General features: G+C 37.7%; 1 protein-coding gene across 5 annotated transcripts in view; it reads right to left on the bottom strand.

Annotated features, from left to right (window-relative positions):
* Nucleotides 1-19,232, bottom strand: part of SPAG9 (sperm associated antigen 9) — a 131,653-nt gene that overhangs the window by 19,469 nt on the left and 92,952 nt on the right. For all 5 annotated transcript variants that reach the window (XM_042967705.1, XM_042967706.1, XM_042967708.1 and 2 more), the window contains 12 exons: nucleotides 15,581-15,638; nucleotides 14,421-14,573; nucleotides 13,934-13,985; nucleotides 11,092-11,222; nucleotides 8,736-8,792; nucleotides 7,543-7,716; nucleotides 6,317-6,446; nucleotides 4,339-4,428; nucleotides 3,580-3,747; nucleotides 2,984-3,155; nucleotides 739-957; nucleotides 263-458 (listed from right to left, as the gene is read on the bottom strand). In XM_042967705.1, coding sequence (XP_042823639.1) covers nucleotides 263-458; nucleotides 739-957; nucleotides 2,984-3,155; nucleotides 3,580-3,747; nucleotides 4,339-4,428; nucleotides 6,317-6,446; nucleotides 7,543-7,716; nucleotides 8,736-8,792; nucleotides 11,092-11,222; nucleotides 13,934-13,985; nucleotides 14,421-14,573; nucleotides 15,581-15,638 — 1,600 coding nt within the window. The remainder of the gene's footprint in view (nucleotides 1-262; nucleotides 459-738; nucleotides 958-2,983; nucleotides 3,156-3,579; nucleotides 3,748-4,338; nucleotides 4,429-6,316; nucleotides 6,447-7,542; nucleotides 7,717-8,735; nucleotides 8,793-11,091; nucleotides 11,223-13,933; nucleotides 13,986-14,420; nucleotides 14,574-15,580; nucleotides 15,639-19,232) is intronic.

Raw genomic sequence — 19,232 nt, 5'->3', positions numbered from 1 at the left:
CAGGAAGATTTTGACCAGGTAAGACTTTTTTTTTTAAGTTGTTAGAATAGAGACCACATTGAAGGGGGGCAAGGAGGGAGTGGAAATCCAGAGCGAATGCAGTGGAAGGATAAGTGGAGACACAGACACACTGGGAATACATAATGACACCGCAGTCTGCCACGATCCCATTAGCGGGAATCCCGTGGCTGCTTGAGAGGATTCTGGTTCTTTTTACATAAACACTTATCTGGTTTCCTGAGTTGCCGACCCATCCATATACCTTGACTGATACACAGGCGAGAGGTCCTCTGGGATTTGAACCCCCAGAGGGTCCGTGAAGACATGCTCTGTGTAGACGCCGGGCTGGGAGGCGTCCGCGGTGTCTTCAGCTGTCCCTGCATTGCCTTCTGTAGCCTCCGTAGCTTCTTCTGCTGTTGGAACGTTCTCATCAACCTCAGTATTTTCTGCTTCCTTTTCTACAAAATAAATAACACATGCTAGCCATTCGGAATTTGAGCTTTCCTCCCAATAGTTTCCCCGCACAAAACACCCCTGTAGAATTCCACTCCACCGACCCCGTCCTCCTCCACACTGTATCATGAGACACTAGAATCCTTAACAGTCATCACAGTGTCTTCTTTCAAGCTCTTTCATCCTCGTCACTTCAAGATCTACATTAAGTATGAGTCCATAATGAGGCACGTGAGACAGGCTCAGACTCCGGACACTGAAGACATGTAAGGAGGAGAGAGATACCTGGTGGTTTTTCCATCACTGGAGAAGCACCGTTGGTACTAGGGGAAGTGGCGGCTGCTGTCACACCTTCTGTAGAACAACCAACTACGGTGATGCCCCCCAACAGGCTGTCTGTCTCTGCTGAGCTGTTGCTGGTCACACTGCCACACAGAGACGCTTTGTCTACCTGTCCAGATTCTGAAAGCTCCTCTCCTGCAGGGTAGTCTGTTTCTCTGGCTCCTGAAAAATGAGATACACCTTTTTCTAATAGCTAAGTAAACCCCTGTAAGTAGCATTTTCTCCATTTAGGCAACTATAGGTTTGAAATGAGGTTATGGAGGGGAGACAAACAGCTACTCAAATACACTGCCAGGAGGGTAACTTTAAATTTTATTTAAACTAACCATCACAAAATGAGAAAGTAGCTTAAAAAATTGTTATTTCTATTCCTGCAAGCACAAGTAAACATGAAAATGTCACAAAGTGACACTTCTGTTCTTAAGGAGCTCCTCAGCAGCCACCTAATGAGGTTTAAAACAAGGAAATCTATTATCTGACAAATCAGCAAGAACAATTTTTTAATTATCAAGATTACTATTTAAAATCTGGACTTCTGGGGGTGCCTGGGTGGCCCAGTCGGTTAAGCGTCCGACTCTTGGTGTCGGCTCAGGTCATGATCTCATGGTTCGTGAGTTTGGGCCCCTCATCATACTCGCTGCTGTCAGTGCACACCCTGTTTGGGATTCTCTCTCCCTCTCTCTCTGCTCCTCCCCTGCTTATGTGCGTACTCTCAAAAATAAACATTTAAATAAAAAATAAAATAAAATAAAATAAAATAAAATAAAATAAAATAAAATAAAATAAAGAAATTGAAATGAAAAAAACGAAACGAAACGAAACAAAACAAAACAAAATAAAACAAAACAAAAGAAAGACTTCCATGGTGCCACAGTGGCTCAGTCAGTTAAGCGTCCAACTTCGGCTCAGGTCATGACCTCACATTTTGAGGGTCCAGCCCTGCCTTGGGCTCTCTGTCTCGGTCTCTCTGCCCCTCACCCACTGGTTCTTGTTCTCTCTCTCTCTCTCTCTCTCTCTCTCTCTCTCTCTCTCTTTCTCTCTCCCTCCCTCCCTCCAAATAAATAAACTTTAAAATAAACAAAAATGATAAAATAAAATATGGACTTCCCATACTATTAAAAACTGATCATCCTAGGGTGTCTGGGAGGCTCAGTCAGTTAAGCATTTGGCTTTTGATTTCGGCTAAGGTCATGATCTCACAGTTTGTGAGATTGAGATCCTTGTCAGGACTCTGAGTGCAGAGCCTGCTTGAGATTCTCTCCCTCTTCTCTCTCTGCCCCTAAACCACTCTTACTCCCTCTCTCAAAAATAAGCATTAAAAAAAAAAAAAACTGATCACCCTAGGTGTATACAGTGTCTTAGGATATTAGTGATACATTTAATAACTAAGCATTTGCCATATAAAGATAAATCCCTTCAGTTTTATTTAGAAAGCTGTTTTTATATAGACATTAAAATATTTTATTGGAGTAAGATATACATATATAACATAAAACTTGATAATTTAATGTTCTTAAGGGTTCAGTTCAGTGGCATTAATTACATTCACAATGTTATGCAAGCACCACAACTATCTATGTCTAAACCTCTTCCATCACCCACCCAGAAAATCAGTACCCATTACACAGTAACTCCCTATTCCCCGAGCCCCTCCTGGTCCAGCCCTGGTAAGTTCTACTCCATCTCTGTCTTTGTGATCTGCCTAGTCTAGATCCCTTATATAAATGGAATCATACAACATTTGTCCTTTTGTGTCTGGGTTATATTTTGCTTGGCATGTTTCCAAAATTAATCTATGTTGTAGTACATATCAGAATTTCATTCCTTTTTATGACTGAGTAATATTCCATTGTGCAGACAAATCACCAACCTGTTTCATGTTTAAACCAATGGTTAAACATCACATAATATTCAATACAGAACTTTAGAAAGCCTTCTCTTATCAATCAATCTAAACAGGCTCTTACTCTCTGCCCACCAATCATCTTCTCATATTACCGTGTTTCACTTTCTTCATAGTATTGAAAATATCTTGTTTAGTCATTGTTTCCAGTTTAGTTTTGGTCTTCCCCAACTAGAACATAAACTCCATGAGAGTGGTGCATGACCGTATCTCCAGTAAATAAGTCAGTTCCTGCCAATACAAAGATGCAGATGGTAGGGAGAAAAGGGTGTGGCTTACCCTTACCTGGTACACTGGCTATACAGAGAACATGAGAGTTACACACAGTAAAACTGTCTAGGATGTTGCCTGGTTGAATAGCATCAATAATGATTACTTTTGTAGCTGAATGAGTGCTGGTACAGATCCAGACTAGACTGGATAATTCTTCTTGATTTTTTAACTCCTTCTGTTGTTCCTATGTATACAAAGTAAAAAAAAAAAAAAAAAAAAAAAAGAATGTTTAAAATAATACGTATGTATACTTCATAGGTCAGTGCTATTATAGTAAAGGCCAATGCTATTTTGAGTTTGCAGATTATTTGAAAGATTAAAAATATAACCACCTTTCAATATTAATTAGTAGACTAGAAAATAGCAGTGATAAAAATGTTCTAGTTCTTGACTGTGATGGCTTCTAAATGGGTGCATACATTTGTCAAAACTCTTTGAACTGTACCATTTTCAAGTGTATATATAGCTTATTGTATGTAAAATATGCTCTAGAAAAGAGCACAAGGAATAAGCAAAGGCGTAATAATCCCAATTAGAAGCTGGTCCAGAAAACAGTTTTGGACCAAAGAGCAAAAACGAAGAGGTCAGATGTCAGTGCACACGCTTACCTTAAGTTCCTGGTCTAACTTGTCTAAACTACTCTGTGATGCACTTCGCTGTTTGCTGCCTTCTGTATCCAAACCAGCAACATCTTTGTAAAAGACACTTGCTCCAACAACAGAACCACCGTCTCTGGTCTTCCCACCTGATAAGTTGACTCCAACAGCACACCACAGCTTTTTGGGTTTAAGAAGAAGAAGAAAAGGTATTACATCTATTTTGTCTCTAAAAATGTTGAGAATATTTCACATGTCTTTAACAATCTAATGATTAGGAATAGAGGTCTTCTTGTTTCTTTCTTTCTTCCTTTCCTTTCCCTTTCCTTTTCCTTTCCTTTCCTCTTTCCCTTCTTTCTTTCCTTCCTTCCTCCCTCCCTCCCTCCCTCCCTCCCTCCCCTTTCTTTTTCTTTCTCTTTCTTTCTTTCTTTCTTTCTTTCTTTCTTTCTTTCTTTCTCTTTCTTTCTTTCTTTCTTTCTTTCTTTCATTCATTCATTCATTCCTTTTAAGTGGGGTTTACTCCCACTGGGTACTCCCCAACATGGGGCTTGAACTCAATACCCTGAGATTAAGAATCTCATGCTCTACTAACTGAATCAGACAGGCGCCCCATGAATACAGGTCTTTAATATTCAAAGTATCCCAGTTTAAAACTACAAAAGAAATAATAACGTCACTCACAGAAGTAGAATTTAAATTTTCTTGGTTTTAGGGGGAAAAAATCCACCCAGAGCTTAAGAAATATTTTCTTTAACTCCAAAATTAATCTACCTTCATGGATGTATCTTTTTCATCTAGGGGTCTGAGATAGACAGGCACAGGTAGATTTTTCATCTTATTTTCCCCTTGGCCATTGGTTACCTAATAATTAGGAAGAGGAGAGAAAAAGACACATTGGTAAGCCTCATCAAAAGTGAATTCACAGAACCACTGAGCCATGAGCAAGCCCCGGTAGTACATATTTATTCTTTGAAATCAAGTTCAAGTTAATTTTGTTATTCTTATTTGAAAAATAAGCAGAAAGTCATCAAGTGGCAATTAGAAACAATAAACAAGATACTATGGGAGCTCATAAGAGATACACTAATTCATGAACATGTTCGTGCGTATGTGCGTTCAGGAGCATGTATGTGTGTGCATGTGTACACATGTGCTGAGTCTTTGAGCGGAGGAAATATGGAAGCAGACAAGTTCCTGTAGAAGTGAACTGAGTTTTACATCAATAGTCTGAAAGGCTCCATGACAATGGTTTCTTAAAACTTCTAAAAAATAGATGTGTTTTTTTAAAAAATGAAATCTTCAAATACTGAAATAGGGCAGGATACTCATTAAACTCAATAGCTCCCCGCCCAAATTGGATTAAAAAATGGGCAGATGATCTGAATAAACATTTTTCCAAAGAAGACATACAGACAGCTAACAGGTACATGAAAAGATGCTCAGCATCATTAATCACCAGGGAAATGCAAATCAAAACCACAGTGAGATATCACTTCACACCACAATTGCTATTATCAAAAAGACAAGAAATAACAAGTGTTGGCAAGGATGTGGAGAAAGGGGAACCCTTGTGCCTCTGTAGGTGGGAATGTAAATTGGTGTAGCCACCGTGGAAAATAGGATGGAGGTTCCTCAAAAAATTAACAATAGGGGTGCCTGGCTGGCTCAGCCAGTAGAGTATGTGACTCTTGATCTCGGGGTCGTGAGTTTAACCCCTGCATTGGGCACAAAGATTACTTACAAAAAAATTTAAAAATAGAACTACCATACAATGCAGCAATTCCACTTCTGGGTATTTATCTGGAGAAAACAAAAACATTAACTTGAAAAGATATATGGATCTCTATGTTCACTGCAGCATTATTTACAGCAGCCAAGACATGGAAACGACCTAAGTGTCCATCGATGAAAGAACATAGAAAGGAAATACGATATACAAATACAATGGAATATTATCCAGCCATAATGGTATCTTGCCATTCGTGACAACATGGATGGAACTTAAGGGCATTATGGTAAGTGAAATAAATTCAGACAGAGAAAGACAAATACCATATGATCTCACTCATATGTGGAATCTTAAACAAACATACAAAGCTCAAATACAGAGAATAAACCGGTGGCTGCTAGAGGCAGGGTGAGAAGTAGGTGAAGTGGTTCGTAAAGGCGGTCAAAAAGTGCAAACTCCCAGTTATAAAATAAGTCATGGGGATGTAATGTACAGCACGACAACTATAATTAATAATACTGTATTGCACATTTAAAGTTGCTAAGAGAGGAATCTTTAAAGTTCTCACTGCAAGAAAAAAAATCTGAAACCACGTTCAGTGGTGGATGTTAACTATTAACTAGACTTATTGTGGTGGTCATTGCAAAATATACAAAAATATCAAATTATTATGTTGTGTACCTGAAACTAATATAATGCTATATGTCGACCATACTTCACTAAAAACAAAACAAAACAAAAACACAAGAAACAAACCAGCAGGCTACCTCAAGTCCCACACACTTGAGAAACCTCCTGTTGACCCTCTCCCTCCTCACCGACTCAGGCGCTTCTTTTGGGCTCTGGGGCTCCAGAAAACAGCCTGAGAACCACTACCCTGAACCCTTCTCTAAATGCGTGCCAAATCAATGAACTTGAAATGAGCAGGTTTTGAGACCTGTATGTCAATTGCTTCGTGCCCAGGGACACTCCTCTCCCCCTGCATTTCCACTAGAGGCTCTTACCGTGTTCACATGTTACCTGTTTGTACTTTTGAGGCAGACTCCAGCCAAAAGCCTGCACTCTACCATCTTCCTTCTGGACGTGTGCCTTTACCTGGCGATACTGTTCTCTCTTCTGTTCTCTGCGTGAGGCTAAACTAGCTTCAGTTCTAAAAGGAAAAGAGATATCCCTTTTTAATTAAGGGGATATAATAACAACAGCGTCTCTCCCCCTTCCCACTAAGAGAGCAAAAATAACAACCAAAAAATTACATAATTTCAGAAGAGTTTACTTCAGACTTTTGCCTTAAGAAGTATTATCCTAAAGCTGGTCTGTTTAAAGTTTTGCGGGGGGTACAGCGTTCAAGCTTTAACAGATTAGCAAGCAGTCTGTTTTATTATGTTTAAACATCAGCCGTCAGATTTCTATCAGATTTCAGATTTTGGCCATATGAAAGGGAAAAATTCTTAAATATCTTTAGTTCCTCCCTTTTTTGTTCATTCAACAAACATTTACCGAGAATTTTCTAATGCCTGGGAATGTACTAGAAGTGACTGAAGATCAATAAATCAATATGGTCTTAGGAAGATAATAAAAGGCTCGTTTCTGGGCCCCATCAATTTGTTTCCGAAGACAAAAGTGCAAACTGACTGGATAAGCTTGTGAACGATGGAGTAAAATATCAAAGAAAACTATCCTGAAAATAATTGGTCTTTCTTTGGGCTATTTAAATTTTTGTGAGGTGATTTGCTGTGTAGGTGGTAGTTAACCAGTCTGTGTGCCAGACACTTTATATAAAAAGCACTATATAATTTAACCCTAGTGTCCCTGAGCCAGGTTATCATTCACATTTTACAGGCAGGGACACTGGGGCTCGGAGAGGTTAGCTTGTCCAAGGTCATGGACCTAAGGAGTAGTAGAGTCAGGAGAGAAATTCAGCTACTTGTGACACCAAAGGAAATGTTCAAACATCCAGGATATAGGCTCATATAGGCCTTTAACTCCACTGATATTTGTCAGTGTTGTTATACCAGCACCAAGGAGACATTTTAAAGCAATTCTCTGTTTATGAAAGCCCTGACATGCAATTTTCATAAAAGATATTGACTACAAGTAATTTAATTAAAGGTACGCAGCCACAATACAAAAATGGTTTCTTTATAGACTTATTGTGAACCATATTATAGCTGATCTGATAAGCGGCAAGAATATCTTAACTGTTAACTTATTTTTAGAGCATAAGCACAAGTCTGGAAAATACTTACTCTTCGCTAAGGAAATCAAAGGCTTTGGACTTATCCCCAGGGAGCTGAGATAAGGTGCTGCTTCTTTTCTTGACGGAAGGAGTAACATGAGAGGTGGGTGCATTGTACTTCAAATTAACAGGTGGTTCAGGTTTCTTAGCAGTATTACTTGAGGAGCTAAAAAGTCGGCTGAAACTAAAGAAAAAAGTGAGAGTGAGAGAGAGTGAGTGAGTGAGAGACAGTAAGAGCCTTATTACATGCACTGTGAGAAACAATCCATAACTTTCCACAAGTTAGAATGCTTTTACAAGGCAATGAGTTAGAAACTGGCAGAAAGATTTTTGTAGTCATATACTACTTAGCAATTAACTCACTCACAGCCAAACTCATACATTCAGTAAAGAGAAACTATTGCTTAAAATGGCAGACCCTTGTTCTTCAATTAGCAATTCACATAATGAAAGGAAGAAAGTCTTAAGTACAGGGAACTTCCTGTAATAAAGAAATAAAGTAAGATGGTTCCTAGCTCCTACTCGGTGAGTAGTGGTTAAATAGCAAGGTTATGGCTGCAAGATTTGAACGGAAGCTTAGTTTGCCAATTCTAAAAATAGTAAGAAAGCACTGGAACACATATTGCCATTTTAACATCTTATACATATTTCTATTAAGCTCAAATCATAGATCTACCTTCACATCCACTGAAAAGAATGAACACTTCCAATAAATAGCAGATTCACCAAAAAATGGATGTTTTAAGCATAGTAAATGCACAGTACTTCTGGCAGGAACATAATTCAAGTCCAAAACACACAAATATACACACTTCTCAAACCTACAGTCACTAAATTTCTAAGCTTTACTTTGTCAAGTTCCATACAATCACAGAACCAGCGAATCCACGTTAACTTATTCACTGAGGATCCAGGTAATTATCAACTTTATGAATAATTTCCAATAGTTTTTATTTAATTTAGCAGGAGATTCCACCAAATGCACAACCAACATGATGCAGCTTACGATAGCATATGTTTTGTCCTCAAGAATAGCCTTACCGAGCTGGCATGCTACATATTAAAAAGAAGAAGTACAGTTTAGCCATATACTCCAAATTTTAAAAAGAAAGAAGACATAAAATCACACTTAAAAAAATTCTGACTGTAATCTTCTTGTTTCAAAGTGCCCTCTGATATCTTTATGTGTTTTTAGATACTTACAACTGCCAAATGCTTGACCTTTTTTTTTCCTGCATGGCTGGATTTTCTCTTGATGCACTACATTTGAAAAGAAAAACAAAGAAAGAAAAAATGTTTTATCAGTTAGGTGTTCTAGCTTTCTATCTGAAGAACAGAGGACCCAAGAAGTTCATGAAATACACAAAGGAGAATCAGCAATTAAATTCAGTAAGTAGTTGCTTTGACCTATCAACTGTCAGTCAACCTGTAAAGGCTAATACAACTAAGATAAATAAAACACCATCCCTTCATCAAGAGTTCAGTCTGCTAACAGTGACAAGACTGTTATGTGTGCTAAACAGGCAGCTAACGTGCCTGAATGTTAATATTAAAATTTTTTATTGAAGAGATATCCTCCAATTCTCCCTTATGTCAAAATACTGTCTTATAAATACTAAATCCTTATCTTTACATAAAGGTCTCTATCATCTCATGCTCTAAGTTCTCATAAAATAACCTGTAACTTTACTGTTCTGATGTGTCATTTTTCACAGGACTAAAACTTTCCCATTACTGAAAAGATCACCAGAGATGGGGATAAACTGGTAGTCCAAGAAAATTTCAGAAATTTGGCACTCCATACCAATTTAGTAAGGTGGTAAGGATTCCGCTTTCACTATCAGAGTTCAGTTTTCACGGTTTTTTAAAGGACTGAATTTAAAACATCTTTTAATTCAATGAAAAAGTTAAAAGTGAGCTACCACTTCTTTTGTGGAACACCACATGGCTGTTAGAATTAAAAATAGCAATGATGGGGCGCCTGGGTGGCTCAGTTGGTTAAGTGTCCGACTTCGGCTCAGGTCATGATCTCACAGTTCGTGAGTTCGAGCCCCATGTCGGGCTCTGTGCTGACAGCTCAGAGCCTGGAGCCTGCTTCTGATTCTGTGTGTGTGTGTGTGTGTATGTGTGTGTGTGTGTGTGTGTGTGTCTCTCTCTCTCTGCCCCTCCCCATTTGCACTCTGTCTCTCCCTCTCTCTCTGTGTCAAAAATAAATAAACATTTAAAAAAATGAAAAAAAAATAGCCATGAAAAGTAGAACCTGTCTATATACCTCAATTTTTAAAATATTTATCCATTATTTATTTAATATCCATTAAAGGTGAGAGTTAAGAACAAGCTTCTTATTAGTACATCAGTTTCTTTGACCAATTAATGAAGATCAAATTCTGATCTCCCTCCTTGTTAGCAGCTATAAGCAATTACAATTTTAGCAAATTGTCAATGTGCTATACAAAGTACTTTCATTCTAGTACGACATTGGTAAAAGATGTATAAACTGTTAAATAATGTAATCACAAACAAGTAAAAGTTGGAGGTTAAAAAATATGCTTATAAACTTTAATATGATGTATTGGTGTATATGTACTGTTATTGGTAAATCTGACATGGGAATCTAAACTCAAAAATATGGGCGGAGTGCCTGAGTGGCTCAGTTGGTTAAGTGTCCAACTTCGGCTCAGGTCACGATCTCACAGCTCGTGAGTTTGAGCCCCGCATCAGGTTCTGTGCTGACAGTTTGGAGCCTGAAACCTGCTTTGGATTCTGTGTTCTCCTTCTCTCTGCCTCTCCGCTGCTTGCAGTCTGTCGGTTTCTCAAAAAATGAATAAATGTTAAAAAAAAAAAAAAAAATTTAAGTAAGGAACACTGTTACTAAGTATGACCATAAGATGGCAGCACTAGGTATGATCTAAGATCCAACCAACAAAGATGTCAACAGAAGGTACATTTTGCATGAATAGTCAGAAAGGAGGGAAAACCAAACAAGAGTATTTTACAGAAAGACACTGCGAAAAATGACTTAGTTTCCTGTTTGGCATAAGAAATGTTTATCTTTTCCTGACATTATTGCAAAAGTAGTGTCAATTTCTATACTCTTTTGAAAAATGACCATCATTCATAAGTAATAACAATTACCTTTTAGAGGTCATAGGAACATTTGCCAAGGGCCCTTTGTTCAAAAGGCACCCACTTTGATCACATTCTGTTCCTAATTCCTAGTTTTACTTTAGAAAGTATCTCCTAGTGGGGTGCCTGGGTGGCACAGTAGGTTAAGCATCTTGGTTTTGGCTCAGGTCATGATCTGACAGCGTGGGACCCTGCTTGGGATCCTCTCTCTCTCTCTCTCTCCCTCCCACGTTTGCGCACTTGTGGCTGCGCGATCTCTCTCTCTCAAAATAAGTAAACTTCTGTAAAAATCCAAGTTAAAAAAAAAAAAAAAGGTATCTCCTAGTAAACAGAGTAAGAGGTTTGGATCCCCAAGGCAAGACTCTAGTTCTGAGTGAAGGAATGTTCAAACCTAGGAAACAATACTAGAAAAACACCAAGAGGCACTTCTCACCGAATCATCTCTGTCCATCGAACAGCTTCCTGAAGCTCCATCAATCTCTCTTTATACTGGTTTCTCTCCATTAGAACACGGGCCATTTCTACTCTAGTAAACCGCTTCCTCTGGGCTGTGGGAATATCACTCTGTAACGAAAAGAACACTGCAGATCACTCTGGGAGACTATGTCTGTTTTGGTGTTATGTTAAACTTAAAGCTTTGAAACATTTCTTAATTTCTAATCTACTGGATCATTTAAAGAGAAATAATCTTCTAAAAATAAAATCAATAGAGAGATTTAAATAATTACCTATGATAAAGAAAGGTATACAATTTAATTTCTGAAAATAGAGATATTTGAATATACCGTAAGGAAAATACAAAGAACAGTGTAGATTTTGAACTACAACCAAAAAAGATTAACAAAATACATCTATATAGACTTAACAAGCTCGCCTGGAAATGTTCCTCTAATAACATTATTTTCAGTTGATATTCTACAACAAATGTTAATTATTCAGCAATTTTTACAATTTAGTTCTGAAAGGGGTTCGTTTACCTCAGACTACCCATCATATACATATCCAAGGCTAGCACAGACAGTAAGCTTACAGCTTAGTTAGATTACCGAGGTGCCCAACTCTAAGAGTCACTAAAGCACCAACAGAAATACAACAAGTGTATTAACTAGAATTCTTCTTAAAGACAGGAAAGGATGTGACTGTGGTTAAGACCCAAGAAGGCATGCTCAAGTCAACTTCCTTCTACTGTAATTCCTAAATGCTCTTCTGGGGAGGAAAGTTGGTTTAACTGCAGGGTTTCTGTTTTGCTGAGCAGAGTACACACATTGGGGATCAAAATGGAAAGGGTGGAAAAGTTAAGAAAGAGGCTGAGCTTAGCACTCAGGAGTCTCCTACTTTGTCCTCTCCTTTAAACAGAAGTCAAACAGCAGATGATGAAAGGACTTCGAATCTGCAACATGGTAACCACACTACAAGGCTATCTACCCTCGCAGAAGACTTGTACTAGACTGTTCACAACAACATTGTTTGTGGTGTTGTAAAAAGCTGAAAATCACCTAAATATACATTAATAGGAAAGCAGATACTTAAATTGTAATATATTCATACAATGGGATATATATAAAGCAGTGAACATGCAAAACTTACAGCATTATACGGTAACACAAGTGATCTCAAAAACATAATACTGAGCAAAAGAAGTAAATCTTAGGGCACCTGGGTGGCTCATTCGGTTAGCCATCTGACTCTTGGTTTCGGCTCAGGTCATGATTTCACGGTTTGTGAGCTCAAGCCCCATATCAGGCTCCACTCTGACAGCAAGGAACCTGCTTGGGATTCTCTACCGCCCCCCCCACCCCCCGCCCACCCCGCTCTTCCCCTGTGTTCGTGCACACTCTTTCTCTCTCAAAATAAATAACAAGTAAATCTTCAACTATGAAATAAAAAACAATGAAAATTGAACCATATTTTGTAGTGATACATATATGTATGATATGATAAAAAAAATTCTTTTTAAATATATTTTTATGTTAGTTCTACTACGCCCAACATGGGGCTTGAACTCATGACCCTGAGATCAAGAATCACACACTCTACTGACGGAGCCAGGAAGGTGCCCTGATAAAATTCTTTTTTTTTTTTTCCAAAGGTAAGAAAATGATAAATATAGGACAGTGGTCTCCTCTGGAAGGGGGTTGCATAGGGTATCTTCACTGTTTGATAATGTTCTAGTTCTTAGGTTAGGTGGTGGGGTCCTTATGTTAATTTATTATGTTTTGTAACTTACATGTGTTATGTATATTTTTGGTATGTATCAAGTATTACATATTAGGGGCACCTGTGTAGTTCAGTTGGTTAAGTGTCCAACTCTTGGTTTTGGCTCAGGTCATGATCTCACGGGGTTGTGAGAAAAGCCCCGCATCGGGCTTTGCACTGGGCATGGGGCCTGCTTAAGATTCTCTCTCCCTTTCCCTCTGCCCCTCTCTGTCTCTCAGAAAAGAAAAAAAAAAAGTAAAAAAAGTTTTTAAACAAAAAGTGAGACTAAAGGGGCATCAATTAAGCATCTTCTACAGGGCACCCACATATCTCAAGGCTGATGCTTGACCAGCAGACACCTGTTATAGGAATAATAATCTAGAAGCCAGAAGAATTACTAGTATGCTAATTATACTGGCAAGAAACTCATATTCAGTCTTTTGAATTTGCATATGTTGAAAACAATATAAGCTGATTGACTCCTATTAAAGTTCTAGAGCTCATCTTTTTGTTTAATACTATTAAACAACTTTTATTATTAAGCTTTCATATTTCAAATTCAAAATTTGAGACAAAACAAACAATAATAAATCCCAAAATGTTTCGACTGGTCCTTGAGCTTGAACATGCAAATGCAGGTCAAGGCACAGAGCCACAGGAAAAAATAAGCACACCACAGGTCGCCAGAAAGCTCAGCACCTGGATACCATGTGGGAACACGAGCTATCCTATTCAAGACCACAAACAGACCATCTCTTTTCTTTTCTTTTTAAGTTTACTTTTATTTATTTTGAGAGAGAGCATGCACACGCAGGTACAAGCCAGCAGGGGAGGGGCAGAGAGAGAGGGAGAGGGAAGATCCCAAGCAGGCTCCATGCTGTCAGCGCTAAGCCAGATGGGGGGCTCGATCCGACAAACCGTGAGATTATGACCTGAGCTGAACTAGTCGGGCGCTTAACCAACTGAGCCACCCAGATGCCCCCCGACTTTCTTTTTATAATGCTATATCTAAAGATTAACAAGATTTTCTTGAAATACCAAAATGTGGGAAGAAAAACAGTCCAAGATCGTAAACCTACATCATCATCGTCTTTTGCTTTTTGTCGTGCATCTTCAGCTTCTGCGCGAGCTCTAGGGGAAAAACGGAACATGTTATTTGAGTTGCACTCATCTTTTCAAGGACTAAAAGAGTAGGTCACAAATGTTAATCAACACTAAGTGATTATCTGTCTCTTTCCGGAGTATTTAGCTGCTTTCACTTAGGGCAACACTGATGTAGCACTGTTCTCAGGGAAAAAAACCGGTGTCGAAGAAAGCGGGGTGAAGGAAAATAATGACTATTGCTAATTTCCTTGCTAGCAAATTTTAGAATGGTTCTACTAACTTTCTTCACATCATGACAGACCCAGAATGTGATCGTGGTACCACGGGGTGAGAGGAGGGGCAGGCTCACGGCACAGCTGCCTTTTCCTAGGCAGCTGGTACCCGTCTCGGGGTGACGCCTGGGCCCCTCTGTGGTACACCGGCAAAGACAGGTGGGGTCAGAAGATTCCAGAGAAAACTTACTTCCTAAGCTCTTCCTCCAGCTCCTTGTTCTTTTCCTCCAGCTTCAGTTTGGCCTGTTTCACAGCCTCCAGCTCCCCTTGTAGCACATCTTTCTCACAGGTCAGCTCATCCACCTTTGCTATCAAATCATTCTTCACTACATTCAGAGCATTTCTAAGAAACACATATTTCCAGCGTATCATTACAAATAAATACTCTTTCTGTCTTTCAGCTTATTCTCTTACAGACTCAAGTAATTATACAACCAAAGCTGAATAATTGAATACTTTAGAGATATTCCATGTGGTGCCATTTGTAAATAAAGATTAAAAAAAAAAGAGCAACCATCTAAGTTTTTACTCTTCTCACTTATCGAAGAATACACGGATAAAGCAAGGCAGATCACCAACTAATGAAAATGACAGAATTAACTAAGATTAAATTTTTATAAAATGGCATCATCCATACGTGTACTGTTGTTAAGTTCTGAAAAAAAATATTACCTAATCAATAAAGTAAGGTTTACCCTTGAATTTACCTTTAATAATTGATGAGGAAAAAAAGTCTAAAGAAAAAAAAAAACTGGAAAAAAATCTAACATATAGATCTTTTGGGTACAGGTAGGTATAGTGCCTCTAACTGCATTCTATTTTGGATATACCTGGGTGTTCCAAAGATGCTCTGACACAGCAAATTAACAAAGGGCCACAGTCTGCTTCGCCACATGACTCAGAACCTGCCTGAACCCAATATGTCTGAGGGCCTAAGACCCCCAAAATTATACCTGAAAACCTCCAATTATGGAGGAGAGCTCTGAAAAGGTGGCCTGGGTATACATCGAAACATGTATGCAGAAATAAAGACACCCCAGAGGAAAAAGGTAAGAAAACAGGCATTCCAGGGGAAGGAGCAAAAAAAGCATAGGACATACGCAGAAGGTTAAGAGAAAGGCATGCACACTTGTAGAATGGAAAGGAGATGAAAAATATTTCTGCAAAAACCAGAGCAAACAAAACATATCCATCAGTGAAAGTAAGTCCCATCACCCATTTCAGAAGGGGAACGAGATAGGGTAGCGAGCCTGCAGTTGCATGCTGTGTTCATTTGAACAAGGGTCACTGACTCAGACGAGAAAGTTCAGTATCTTGTGCTTCTTGTTAAAATTTTGGATATATACTTACTTGGTTTCCAACAGTTGTGTATTTTCTAATATAAGATTCTCAACTTCACGACCCATTCCTACCAAAACAATAAAATAAGAACTCTCAAGACACATTATCAAAAATTACATAAACTTGTATTATAGTAAACTATAGGCTCAAATTTTAATTTATAAATTTTACCTGTCCTTTAGTAACCTTATTTTGTCTATAATTTCATTTGATATATCTACTTGTGTAGGTTATAAAATTATAATTATCAATCACAAAACAAAGCTAAAGATTTTGTTAGCCAATTCTTTATAACTGTTAGTCTATATTTTGTTTCTCATAGATAGTATTTCAAAATGATTAAGACTTTTCTGCCAAATATTCTAAAAAGTAGCAGTACTTAGAGAAAAAAAAAGAGTAAGCATTAATACAGATCAAAAATCATTTCCAAATCACTGCTGATATTGTAGGCTTTTGCCTAAAAATTAGGTCTTACTAAGAGAGAACTGGCAGAAACAAGGCCAAAGAAAGACGGAACCCCAATGCAGATGAAACCTTACCAAAGAAATTATGGTCTTAAAGCCCATGCATTCCATGTAAAGCAAAAACAAAGAACAAGAAATGTTTTATGTAAGAAACAGCATGAAAAAAGATTATTAATCTGTAAAGTTTTATGCATGATATGAAATACATCTGGAATCACAGTGTTATGATTTAATGCATAATGATGTGCAAAAGACAGAAATTAAGATGATTTCCTTCATTTATAAGGATGCTCTTTGATATGTTTTACCAATTCTTTTACACAATGAAAACGGATTAGAATGAAAACCCCACATCAATAATATAAAGTTTCCCTCAAAGTGCCACCTCTGAAATAATGTTCAGTTATTACTTTACAGAATCCTGTTTAATAATTTAACGAGGACTGTAAGGTCAGCAGAGCATTCAATGCAAGATCCAATGCAATGATCTTTAGGGAGAAGAAAGTTATTTAATTTGCTAATTATAAGAAACTGAAGAAATAAAACAACACACTAGGGAATGTATCTCAAAAAGTTACCAAATCAAAAAAGCAAAATAAAGCAAAACAAAAGACCCATCACTCACTTAACCCAGCTAATGCTGGAAAATACACATTCAGCGGAAGAAGTAATATTCACACAACCCAGCAAAACAGAAGGGAAATATCCTAAAGAAATATTTCTAAAGAAAACTACATAAGGAAAAGGAATTGTTTTTTCTTTAAATATTTTTTTTAAAGGTAGTATTTCTAATGATTTAAAGATTATTTAAAACAAAACCAACTTAGGAATGCTAAAAATTCAATGCTTACATATACGGAACTCATATTTTGTCTATTATAATTATCTCAAATACTCTCAAAGATCAGGGTACTTCTACCATGAAGAATTAAATGTCAGAAACAGTAGCTTATTTAATCATCTATATATTCTTCAAAAAGTGAAAATAAAGACAAACTAAAAAAGTTTCCAGATTCCAATTCCAAAATGAATTTTGGCAAGATACTGCTGAAATATGTGCTTTAAACACTAATGTTAACTTCCAATAAAGCTTTACAGTCAGAAGAAATAGGGTTTAGATTGGTTGAAAAAAGCTTATGTAATGACTGTGTTTGCTATAAACTCTCAAGCATGTAGGGAGATAAGCATAAAAGCTGAAAATATATGGAAGGCAAAAAAAAAAAAAAATAGTTGAGCAGAAAAAAATGATGAGAAAGCATTACATGAGGATAGCAGCCAAGAACACCTAGCTTAAAAAGCAGTAATATTAAAGTATTTAAAAGCATACACACCAGAATATTCCCCTGGGTAAGCAGCCCAAGAGAAAAATGAATGAGAATCACAATTAGATTGTTTTCAGAAAGCAAGATCTATGCTCATTTGTTTCAAAATGAGAGAAAGGAGACAATAAAATTTAAAAGATGTAGAGAAACCAACCATTAGCTGAACACAATGTAAATATTATAAATAAGAAAAAATCTTGAAATATGTACCATATGGGAATCATATCTGATAATGTAGTTTCTAAAGTTTACACATTCTCAGGAAGAGTTCTCTCAAAATCGAGTGTATAAATTTAATATGTGGTCAATAGGATTGTGCAAAATTTTCACTTTGAAATGTACTGATAAAAACTAACTCCTAACTATAAGAAAAACATAACTTGAAGTGGCCCCACTTCTATTCAAGGCTTCAACCAAACATAAACGTAGATCTAACATATTTGCCAACTTTACCTATTAAAAAACAAGCAAACTGCCTGGCAGTTTTGTAAATCATAGAAGTCTCCCTTGGATGTTAGTACCAATCCTCAAGCTACGTCCATAGCTGGGCCTCCAAATGATCTGTTAATCCCTTGAGAAAGTATGCACAATTTTGTCTACCTATACATGCATTTTCCCAAAAGTACACTGCTTTCTTACAAATTCTCCCATAAAGGAGTTTTAATTCTAAAAGGTGAAAGAATCACAGATTTAGAGGTGAAATAAAACTAATAGAACTACGTAGCAATCCATTCACTAAACTGCTGTGTTGTGTGCTAAAGACTCACTAGTGAGCAAAGGACAGAGTTGTCTTGGCCACACAGAGCTTAGAGCCCCAGGGAAAGGACTATGTATACAATTATAGTAAAGAACAAAGTGTGGCACATCGAAGAAAGTGAGGTCCATGAGAATACATTTCATGGACAATGGAGCTTTAACTAGGGGATCAAAGCAGAATTCCAACAAGAGGATATGCAAGGGGATATAGAAAGACATAGATACATAGATTTTTTTTTTTTTTTTTTTTTTTTTTAAAGAAAGGGAGTAAACAAGCTTTGGTGATTGGTTCTCAAGGAAGCAGGAGAGTTCCTGAATGGAGAACTGAGTGGACACTGAGCTCATTCATTCACTGAGACAGTACACGCTGGGGTAGGAATAGCCTTGAGGAACAGGACAACAAATGATGAACTGAGCTTTAGGCACATCAAGTGTAAAGCCCTATAAATCATCTTAGAGGTGTCTTGTGGGCTGCCTGGAAGTAGAGTCTGGGGCTCTAGAAAAAGATCTTAGAAGGAGATAAAAACTGTGGAGCACTTTTCTATGAAAGCCAAGAAACAAGAGCAAATAAGATTTCGCAAAGAAGCATGCCTGGGGCACTGATATCTGAAAGGTGGGGAGAGAAGAGGATCCTGTAAAGAAGACTGGAAAAGAAAAGAGGCAGGAAAGAATGCAGGAAAGTCTGTTATCACAGAAATTCAGCAAAGATGGTGTTAAAGACAAATGCTACCTGAGAAGTCATATGAAAGAATGTAGATGGAACCAGAAGGAACCGCTGGATATAGCGAACAAGAAGGCTGTTTCAGGCAAGGAGAGTGCAGGGAAGAATGTCCACACAGACTGCAGGAGAAGAGGTGCGAGTGGGAAAAGGGAGATCCTGCCAATTTAAAGTACCTACACATTCAAAAAGTCCGCTTTGTTCACTGATGTATCACAAGCATCTGGGAGATACCTCACTGATACTGCTGCATAAAGCAGAAATGCAAAGAAAGTGAGCGACTGGGTGGAAAGGTGCTGAAGGTATAGGGTCAGAAGAGGGCAGTACTTTGATTTTTAAATGGAAAAGATCTGAACATGCTTAAATGAGAATAGAAGAAGTAAAGACAGAAAAGTTAAAAA

Source organism: Panthera tigris, chromosome E1, assembly GCF_018350195.1.
Source record: "Panthera tigris isolate Pti1 chromosome E1, P.tigris_Pti1_mat1.1, whole genome shotgun sequence".
Lineage (NCBI taxonomy): Eukaryota > Metazoa > Chordata > Mammalia > Carnivora > Felidae > Panthera > Panthera tigris.
This window is presented reverse-complemented; position numbering and strand designations above follow the sequence as displayed.